The sequence below is a fragment of the Corapipo altera genome, unplaced genomic scaffold (assembly GCF_003945725.1).
Source record: "Corapipo altera isolate COAL_440 unplaced genomic scaffold, ASM394572v1 69, whole genome shotgun sequence".
NCBI lineage: Eukaryota > Metazoa > Chordata > Aves > Passeriformes > Pipridae > Corapipo > Corapipo altera.
The window spans coordinates 6,246,338-6,256,186 of record NW_020884908.1 but is presented as its reverse complement, the minus strand read 5'-3'; the positions used below and the strand labels follow the sequence as shown (position 1 = coordinate 6,256,186).

General features: G+C 45.8%; 2 protein-coding genes across 3 annotated transcripts in view; one reads left to right on the top strand and one right to left on the bottom strand.

Moving 5' to 3' along the window:
- HSD17B13 (hydroxysteroid 17-beta dehydrogenase 13) overlaps positions 1-152 on the bottom strand; it is a 2,415-nt gene extending 2,263 nt beyond the window's left edge. Inside the window, exon 1 of the mRNA XM_027652951.1 lies at positions 1-152. This exon is cut by the window's left edge and continues 144 nt beyond it. Within this exon, the coding sequence (XP_027508752.1) occupies positions 1-113 (113 nt within the window). The 5' untranslated portion in view covers positions 114-152.
- Positions 153-688: 536 nt separating this feature from the next.
- On the top strand, positions 689-9,356 carry NUDT9 (nudix hydrolase 9). 2 transcript variants are annotated; one of them, XM_027652854.1, is made up of 8 exons: positions 689-821; positions 2,518-2,754; positions 4,746-4,841; positions 5,827-5,913; positions 6,776-6,887; positions 7,310-7,456; positions 7,702-7,786; positions 8,730-9,356. In XM_027652854.1, the coding sequence occupies exons 2-8, from the start codon at positions 2,561-2,563 to the stop codon at positions 8,903-8,905; spliced, it is 897 nt and encodes a 298-aa protein (XP_027508655.1). In that variant the 5' UTR covers positions 689-821; positions 2,518-2,560; the 3' UTR covers positions 8,906-9,356. The 2 variants fall into 2 exon arrangements, with proteins under 2 accessions (XP_027508655.1, XP_027508654.1); XM_027652853.1 differs by lacking the exon at positions 689-821 and adding an exon at positions 940-1,236.
- Positions 9,357-9,849: the final 493 nt, after the last annotated feature.

The following is a 9,849-nucleotide window of genomic DNA, read 5'->3' as shown; positions in this document are numbered from 1 at the left end:
AGCTCTCCGCTGACAGACTTCCTCCTCACGGGGACAAACAGCTTCACGAAAGCCTCCAGGTAGGAGCAGACGAGCGTGGCCAGAAACAGGAGAAGCTCCAGGAACAGGTTCATGGTTCTCCCGAGGCTCCTTCGCTGCCCGAACTGCTCCGGGGTCCCTCCGCCCCCGCCCGGCCCACGGCCCGGGAGGCTCCGCCCCCAGCGGTGCAGCGTCCAATGAGAGCGCGGGGGCGCGTCCGGGGGCGGGGCCGGGGGGGCGGGGCCGAGCCGCGGGCCGGGGTGGGTGGGGGCTGGAGCGCGGTCGGTTGTCGCCAAGGCGCTCTGTCATTCCCGCTTCCCGGCCGGGCAAGGGATGGAGAATAACACGGAAAGCGACCCGTAGGTTGAGACAAAGCGGTTTACTGAAGTAAAATCGAAAGTTTGCGCACGCACAAGCAAAGAGGGGGGGAAAAAAAAAATAAAAATTATTCTCTGTTTCCCATGATCAGGCGGTGTCCGGCCACATCCCGGGAAGCAGGGCTTCGGCACACGTCGGGGTCGCTCCGGAAGGCGAACTTTGTAAATAGCAAATGCCCTCCTCTTCCTCCTCCTCCTCCTTTTTTTTTTTTTTTTTTTTAGTATTCATATCTGAGTGACGTCACGCGGCATGGAGCATCCCTTTGGTTAGTTTGGGTCAGCTGGCCTCGCGGTGTCCCCTCCCAGGATGTTCCCCACCTCGCGCCTGCTCTTGGCCGGCGGAATGTTGGAGAGACAGCGCTGGTACTGTGGGAGCGGTGCTCTGCAGTAGCCAAAACACTGCTGTGTTCCCGGCCCCCTTCCTAGGTACCAGTGCCCAGCCTAGCACCGTAGGGAACGAGCTCCATCCCAGACAGTCCCGGTGCGGGGCGTTCGTCACTGGCGCCGCTCCGCCCAGTGCGGGGTGAGCTTGTACCGGGGCCGGCGGGCGGCTCCTTCCCGGCCCGGGGGTAGGAGCTGGGAAGGAGCGGTGTCCCGGAGCGGTGTCCTGGAGCGGCGTCCCTGACCGCCGGTCGCAGCGCTCCCATCCCGGGCGCGGCGCAGAGTCCCATTCCCGGCCGCGGGGCCGAGGCTGAGGCGGGGCTCGCTCCCGCCGCGGTGGGGCCGCGGAGGCGCCGCCGATGCCGCTGCCGGCCGGGTCCCTGCGGCGGGCGGTGGCCGTGCTCTCATTGTCCGTGGTGCTGTCGGCCCGGAGCGCTGCCCAGCGCCGCCCGGCACACAGGTACCGCGGGCTGTGCGCGGGGGAGCCGGGCCGCGGCCCGTGTCGCTGCCGGAGGTCGGTGCCTTGTTGTGCGGGGAGCAGCCGCCGCACGGCCGGGCCGAGATCCCGGGGCTGCCCTCTATCCCGGGGCTGCCCTCTATCCCGGGGCTGCCCTCTATCCCGGGGCTGCCTTCCGCCCCCTACCAGCGCAGGGGGAGCTCGGCGCGGGGCGTGCGATGGCGCTGAGGGGTGTCCCTTTCGGACGCGGCAGAAACGCAAACCGGCCTGTCCTTTGAAGTGATGGAGTTCCTGAAAAATGCAAAAGGAATATTAACCTTTTCCACATCTCTGCTAAGGGTTTGTTGAACTTCAGGTGTTTTCTGAGTTGGATATTAGGAGGAATTTCTTCACAGAAAGGGTCTTCAGGCGTTGGAATGGGATGCCCAGGGCGGTGGTGGAGTCACTGTCCCTGGAGGTGTTTAGGGAAAGACTGGACGTGGCACATGGTCTAGTTGACATGGTGGTGTTTGGTCAGAGGTTGGACTCGATTTCAGAGATCTTTTCCTACCTAATTGATTCTGTGAATTGTGCTTTTGAGAACATCAGCTCAGCAGTGAACGTGACTCGTCCTGTACTTGTGCCAATGAACTCTCAGCTTCAGTGAGAAGCAGAACCTCCTCTCCCAGATGCACCTGAGGATTTTCACAGCATCTGAGGTGTTTGGCACTGGAACTGTTGTTTTTGAAAAAGCATGGCCTGTTTTGCTGGTTATAATCTAATATTCACATCTGGGTTGAAATACCAGGGTAAATAATGTATGAGTAGGGTTTTTTTCTTTTTTATCCGAAACTCATTAGTCCCATCATCACTTTGCTCAGATATTAGGTGGTTAAAATCTAAAACCTCTTTTGCAGAGGAAGTATATTTCCTTATATAGAGGAAGTGATTCTTTATTGATAAAAGCCCCATAACTTTTCACAAACTAGTCACTGTTACACACAGCCTATGATGGCAATTCTAGTTTTCAGCTTTTCCTCATGCTGTTAAGTCTTCATGTGTATTTAATAGAGTATCTTCTGCTTCAAGTAACTGATGATAAAATTCAGACTTGTTGGTCCTGCATACATTTAGTATGGTACATCACTGAAAGAAGGAGTGATATATTACTGAGAACTGTCTTCTGGAAAGAGCTGGGTCTATTCCGCTTGCTGTCATGTACCCTGCAGATCTGGTATTAGATTACAGGTTAAAGCCTAATGAATGAGATGCTATATTTCTTTTTTTTTGTTGTTTATTTTTCAGTAACTCATCTGCAAACTGTTGGTCCCATCTTCATCCTGTGAACATGTTCAACAGTTACAATGTTAAGTTCTACCACAGCAAAGCTCTCACCTCCCCGTATCCAGGATCACACGTTGAGCGTAGCCAGGTTCCTGAAGATAAAGTGGGCTGGTTGACGGAATGGAAAGATTATAATCCCGTGGAGTACACTGCAAAGTCTGTTTTGTCCGGACCCAGTTGGGCAGATCCCCAAATCAAGTGAGTGGAAATGGTGGCTCTTTTCTTCTGTGAACATGGAAGCAGGGAATAGTGATGACCTGAGTTAAGAAGATCATCAGCTTAAGTGATGTTTGATTCTGCAGTGATGTGTGAAAGTCAAGTCTAAGAAAAGTGTTGGTTAGAGAACTGAGTTGTTTGGGTTAGCTGTGAAGGTCTTTGACCCATGATTTTACTGAGCTGTTGATGCTGTGGAGTGTTTCTCTATGTTGTGAGCTAAATAAAAATTTCCTAATTCTCCTTAAGAATTTGGGACAGTATTTTGATCATATACTTGTTTGCTCATGGATTGAATGCAACAGAAGAAAAGAAAGTAGAATTGCCGTTCTTGAGTGCTCTGACTCAGGAAATATGACAGGTTGAATGCATGACTGTAACTGCTGTGAGTTTTTTGACTATATGTATTCATTTTTATTGATTCTGTGAATACTCTCCTCTCAAGAAATGCCGTATGCTTCTTGGCTAGAAAGTTAAATGCATGCATCTGGTGTAACTTGTGATAAATGTGAAAAGATGATTCCTATGTATGCACACCTGTGTAGGCTTTTGAGGTTTCAGCCTTACCTTCCTTGTCCCCCAGTGCTGTGTGAACATGTGCTCCTGTTTACTCTTAGTGGGGTTTAATATTCTGCTGATTACAAGGCAATCCTCAGACTCCACAGGTGTGCTGATGTTCTGCCAAGGCAAGTTGTGACGGTGTCGGGTAATCTTTTAGTAGGTGTTAGCAATACTTTAAAAATTTTGAAATCAGGACTGAGGCCAGTTCTGTTTAGTATCTGTATTGATGATCTGGACAAGGTGATCGAGCGCACCCTCGGTCACTTTGTGGGTGACACCAAGTTGTGGCAGATTGTTTATCTGTTGGAGGGTAGGAAGGCTCTGCAGAGAGACCTGGACAGGCTGGATAAATGGGCCAAGGCCAATTGGATGAGGTTCAATAAGGTGAAGTGCTGGATCCCGCACTTGGATCACAACAGCTCCATGTAGCACTACAGACTGGGGAAGAGTTGGAAAGCTGCCCAGCAGAAAAAGACCTGAGGGTGCTGGTTGACAGCAGCTGAACATAAGCCAGCAGTGGCCAAGAAGGCCAATGGCATCCTGGCCTGGATCAGGAATAGTGTGGCCAGCGGGACCAGGGCAATGATTGTCCCCTTGTACTTGGCACTGGTGAGGCTGCACCCCAAATCCTATGTTCAGTTTGGGCCCCTCACTACAAGAAAGACATTGAGGTGCTGGGGTGTGTCCAGGGAAGGGCAATGGAGCTGGGGAAGGTTCTGGAGCACAAGTCTGGTGAGGAACAGCCGAGGGAGCTGGAGAAAAGGAGAAAAGGAGGCTCAGGAGATCCTTTTCGCTCTACAACCTGAAAGGAGGTTGTAGCAAGGCGGATGTCAGTCTCTTCTCCCAAATAACAAGGGATAGGATAGGAGGAAATAGCCTTACGTTTTGCCAGAGGGGGTTTAGTTGGGATATTAGGAAAAATTTCTTCACCAAAAGGTTTATCAAGCATTGGAACAGGCTGCCCAGGGAAGTGGTTGAGTCACCATCCCTGTGGGTATTTAAAAGACATGTAGATGTGGCACTTGGGGACATGGTTTAGTGGTGGGCTTGGCAGTGCTGGGTTAGTGGTTGGACTGAGTAAGCTTCAAGGTCTTTTCCAGCTGAAAAAAATTCTGTGATTCTATGATTCTAAATTTAACAGGAATACCTTTGAAACATTCTGTCTAAATGAAAATTTAGGGAGATATGCTGTTAAATACTTTAGTTCTGCATTCTTCCTGCAGAACTAAATACTAGGAAACTGTCATGAATAAAAGTTGAGATTTTATATAAAGAAAAAGGAGGGCCTGCAACACAAATTCTGGTAAAAACTGCTCATTGGTCAAATGGGTTTTGCCAGTCTGATGGTTTTGGGGGGCAGAGGGGTGTTTTGTGTTTTATAACATATTTCTATTAAATCATTATTTTCCTTACAGTGATGAAGATTTTTCTCCCAAATTCAATGAGAGAGATGGAGAAGTGGAGAGGAAGAGTCTGAATGGCTTGTATGTGGTTGAAAATGGGAGACCCCGGTGAGTGTGGGTTTTTTGTTTGCATATTTATTTCAGTGATGTAGTTTCAGTCCTCCGGCAGGTCTGTTAGTTTTGGTACGTGGTACCTGCTAGAACAAAGCCAAGATAGTCTCCCCTAGAGACAGGAAAACTGATACCTCGGAGCCAGAGTTCTTCTTGGAAGAAGGTTGTGGCAGAGAGGCATGAAATGTTTAGCCAGTACTACTGCCACAACATAGGGTGGTGGTGGCAGCACTGTAGTCAGGGGAGGTCTAATACTGTCAATAGTAGGGTTTGTTGGGTTAATTGTTTGCACAGTTTGACCAGATGTGGGGCTCTGAAGCTTTTGTTCCACTTGTGTGCTAAGGTGGAGGAGTAGAGTATTTCCTTCCACTGACAAACCCTGGCGTAGCACAGATGGGTAATCTCACCTAAACATAGTTTCTCTTCTTTCTGCCTTTTGTACATAATTGAATACTCTGTGCATCTATAGTCTTGGAAACTAGATTCCATTTTCAGACAAGATTGTGTGCATAATGAGAGTGATGCCTGATCAGGACCATCTCAGGACACAAGATCTGAAAAATGACAAAGCTGTTTTGTCTTTTTCCTTTGCCTGTGCTATTAAACACAAAAAGAGGTTGATGAAGGAGAAAACCATGCTGTGTCTCTTGCCTTTTAAAGCCCATGAGGACACTGAATGCATGTTGCTATCCTTTCCCTTTTTGTTATTTAATCTTCCTTAAAACTGGTTTTTTGGTTTTATTTTTTTTTAGAATACTTGGAGCATCTTTTGAATGCGGGGAAATAAATATGTTTAGTGTACTGTTGTGTCAAGGGTATATAAATTTAGCAGTAAATAAACCCCCTTGCATTCCAGCCGGCCCTCAGAGATCAGAGGGACAATAGCATTGTCCTAACTCAGAGATCAGGGTGCAACTGGGCTTAATTTCTGATTAGAACCAGTTCAGGACTCTTAAGTTGTGTACTGTGGCATTTATTTCAGAAATCCAGCAGGAAGGACTGGCCTCACAGGCAGAGGATTGTTGGGGCGCTGGGGACCAAACCATGCTGCTGATCCCATCGTAACTAGGTAAGGGGCAGGTGACTGTAAGATGCCCTGCAGTACAGAAAAAGTGCATTTTGTTTCTTCTCTGCATCTCTGGACAGGCTGTTACTTTTTGTGGCCCTTTCGTGCGTGTGTTCTCTATATGTAAGCCCATTCAGATATGGGTATCTGAGTGGAGAGATACACAGACATGAGGAACACATGGTAAAGAGTAAGGACTCACTGCTAATTACAAACAATTGCTTCTGAAATGCTGAGAAAGCACATTAAAAAAACCAAATAACCCAGGAAGCATAATTCAATGGAGATACATTATATGAAGAATCTTCGGAAACAAATATAAGAACTGAAAGGATTATGTGATACTTTGATACTATACTGCCAAAAGGCCTTAAATGAGGCATGTGAAATTAAATTGCAAGAATAGGTTTTTCTGTCATAATGACACAATTGCGAAAAAAAAAGGAATAAAAAGCTACGTGCCTGCTTTTGTTATGTAAGAAACAGTAACTTGACTTACTGTATTATAAGAGGATGTGTGGTTAAGATCCTCTTTTGGTCAGCGTGTGCTTTGTTTTAATGTACTTTTGCCAACAGGATCTGTGTGTACACAAAGCATTCAGAAAAGACTGTGTAGTTAACAAAGGTGCAAGTTAGGAAGTACCATGCTGAAGGTAGAACTGTTGTGAAAAATCATCCTGGTGCATTGTAGTTCTTCCCCTTTTCAGAATGATGCCATTGCTACCAAGTTGCTTCCTTGAAAGTCAAGGATATGCTGCTTTTGTTTAAATTTTTGTTTGGACAGCTTTATGCTTTAACTATTGGTAGTTCTTAATCCTTTACTGAAGGCAGTGGTGGGTGTTTGTGCCCTTGTCGTTTGCTACAGGTGGAAAAGGGACGGAAGTGGCAATAAAGTTGCTCATCCAGTTACTGGCAAAAACATCTTGCAGTTTGTGGCTATCAAGAGGAGAGACTGTGGGGAGTGGGCCATTCCAGGGGTAAGGGGAAAGCTCCAGAGACATTGCCATCTCCCCCCACTGGTGAGGCCGTGAGGCAATAACTGGCATGCGTGTGACAGAAGAGTGCTTTTTGATGAATGACCTGGTGTTGCAGCAGTGAGGAGAAATGCTCCTTGAACTAACTTTACCCAGGCATCAGCTGGCATGCCTTCTGATGTTTCTGCATTGCAAAGTGGTATTCCTGTTTAAATCTGCCCATGTCTTGCTTAATACAGGCACAGTTGATTCCACTGCAGGTTTTGAAGGGCGTATGTGCTTGATCTTTACAGCTGACTGTACAGTTCTTCCTGTGTCCAGAGTATGATGCAGGTGGATGTAATATACTAAGAGCTGGGAGTTACAGCAAGTGAAATCTGAGGGATTGAAAAAAAAATCACCTTTTTTCTTTTTCTCCCTCTAAGGGGATGGTGGACCCAGGGGAGAAGATCAGCGCTACCCTGAGGCGGGAATTTGGGGAGGAGGCCTTGAACTCTTTGCAGAAATCTCCTGAGGAGAAAGCAAAATTGGAGAAGCAACTCCACAAGCTGTTCAGCCAGGAACACTTTGTGGTGAGTTCTGGGTCTCTTGTGATAGCCTCTTGAGCTGTGCATGTAACTCACAGGTTATGGAACTTGAGAAAGTATAGCTGAAATGAAAATAATTTATGTTGCTCAGGTTCTTGTGGTGTAGGAAATGGAGGGGACTGTTGAAAACGTTGTAAGGGCAAATGTGTCAGAGGAAAGGAAAAAAATCTTAGTGATTCCACCTTGTTTGTTGTGATGCTGAGCTTATTTTGGTTTGTTTGGGGCCTTAGGTGTACCGAGGATATGTGGATGACCCTCGTAACACTGATAATGCCTGGATGGAGACAGAGGCTGTGAACTATCATGATGAAACAGGTGAGTATCTCCATGTGTGCTCTTAGTTGCCTTTTACTTTGTGTGCTTGTTTGAAATTGGGACCTATGTTGAGCTGAGAATGGCAGTGAAATTGGGGAACGTGCAAGTCAGGTGTAAAATATGGGACTAGATTCTTAGAATGATCTGTTATCTTGGACTCTCATTTTTTACCTGCAAGATACATCAATCTAGTCAGGTGTTTCTGACTTGTTAAGTCAGAGACTTCATATAGTGACATTTCCACTGAATTTTGAGTAGTAGATACCAGCTGTGAAGTTTCACATGTCACTGGTCCTTGATTTATCAGCCCCCAGAACTGGGGGAAATCCTATATCTTTGGGTTTTGTTTCTAATGCAGAATTTAAAAGCGTTTTCTTGGTTGTCGTCTATGAAGTCCTGGGACTCTTTTTTTAGAAATAGAGTAAAACCTTGGAGCATTTCAGAAGCCTTTCTGCATCTCTTCTTAAGTAGTATTTTTGATTTTGAGGCCTTTAATAAAGTTTTAGTTATTCTGTTTTTTCATAAGTGCATATATGTTTCAGAATTAAGTTTTTCATGTAGAATAATACCTGAGAAAAGCAGCAGTCAAATGTTAGGCAAACGAACAAAAATCAAGGCAGAGGGATTGGCTAAACTTGGGGTAGTGAGTATGTGTTGTCCTGATGATTTCCAGTAACTTTTCGTGCTGCTGATGGTCCCCTAAGAGTGGTGACAAGGAGTTACCACCACCTCTGCCACTCAGATTTGCCTTAAAATAGTACAAGTATGAGAAAGGTTTCTGGCACAGAATCAGTGAGCGACTTATTTAATTTTTCTCTGAGAAGAAGTTGAAGGTTGCTGCCTGTGAAGGAGCGTTGTGGAAGGGGGAACTGATTAGATCTGAGAAGAAAAAGCGAGAAGAAAAGATACTATAGCATGTCCTAATTCTTTTTTTCGTGAACAGGTGAGACAATGGATAATTTGCCTCTGGAAGCAGGTGATGATGCTGGAGTAGTGAAGTGGATTGACATCAGTGAGAAGCTTGAGCTGTATGCAAGTCATAGCTACTTCATTAAGCTTGTGACTGAGAAACGGGGAGCCCACTGGAGTGAGGATCCTGGGCCTGAGTGCCATGAGTGATGTCAACGAGGAACTGACAGACATCAAGAGAAGAATATGTTTTCCAGCTTTGAAACAGATGACTGTCATTTTGAGAGGAAATTCAGTGAAAATTCTGTGAAATTCTGCTTGAAAAAACAATGGACAGTGATAAATAGAAGGTTTTTCAGAGACTTGAGATTGCTTCTTTTGATTTTTTAGCTAGTGTGAAATGAGATGAAGGAGGAGCTCTGACCTTGCTTTGCTTCCTTGTCTGCGTTATTTGCAGCTGTTTCATCATATCTGCAGATCTGCACAGCCACACTGGGATTCTGACTGGTGGGGGTTCAGAAGTTGTTCACTTTAGCTCTGTATTTTTGCACTGATTCCTTGTCAGGAATGAATCCTAAAGGGATGTGAGACTTGTAGGATAACCTGAATAATGACTTAATTTAAGTGCTACATAATAAAGTGAAGTTTCTTTTTTGAATCATTTCGCTTGACACGTCCTTGCAGTAATTTTCCATTTTGAGAGACTGGCTTTCACATTTAATTACTCTTTAGTTTATGGTATGGATGGTATTCATGTCTGAATGTGTGACAGTGCCTCTGTGTAAAAAGATAACTGTTGAAGGAAGAAACTTGATGACTGATTTGGAGAGCTGGATTTTAAGGTCCCTCTTCCCACTGTTTATTGCAGTACAGCTGTTGGGGAGACTGTACCGTAAACAGAATCATTGGAAGGAACAGCCTTAAGGTATAATCTTGTGAATTTAAGCCTTTAGGTAATGTGAGTAAATTGCAGGCTGATGTGGGCCTTCTATGGCATTTATGCTGCTAACAGGAGCTGCACGAGAGTTGCTGACATTTCTCCCTGTGTTTTTAATCAATGAGTAATTGCTGTTAGTTGTCTTTATGTTTTCTTAAGAAAGGCTGGGCAATGGAAGTGTGTGTCTTATAAAAGGAATATTTGTGGTGGTTTTTTT

Excerpts from the sequence above, each read along its gene's own strand:
- NUDT9 (XM_027652853.1), top strand. The coding sequence starts at position 1,136 with ATGCCGCTGCCGGCCGGGTCCCTGCGGCGGGCGGTGGCCGTGCTCTCA. Across the intron at positions 4,842-5,826 it reads GTTGAAAATGGGAGACCCCG|AAATCCAGCAGGAAGGACTG; the intron begins GTGAGTGTGGGT and ends CATTTATTTCAG. Across the intron at positions 6,888-7,309 it reads GGGAGTGGGCCATTCCAGGG|GGGATGGTGGACCCAGGGGA; the intron begins GTAAGGGGAAAG and ends TCTCCCTCTAAG.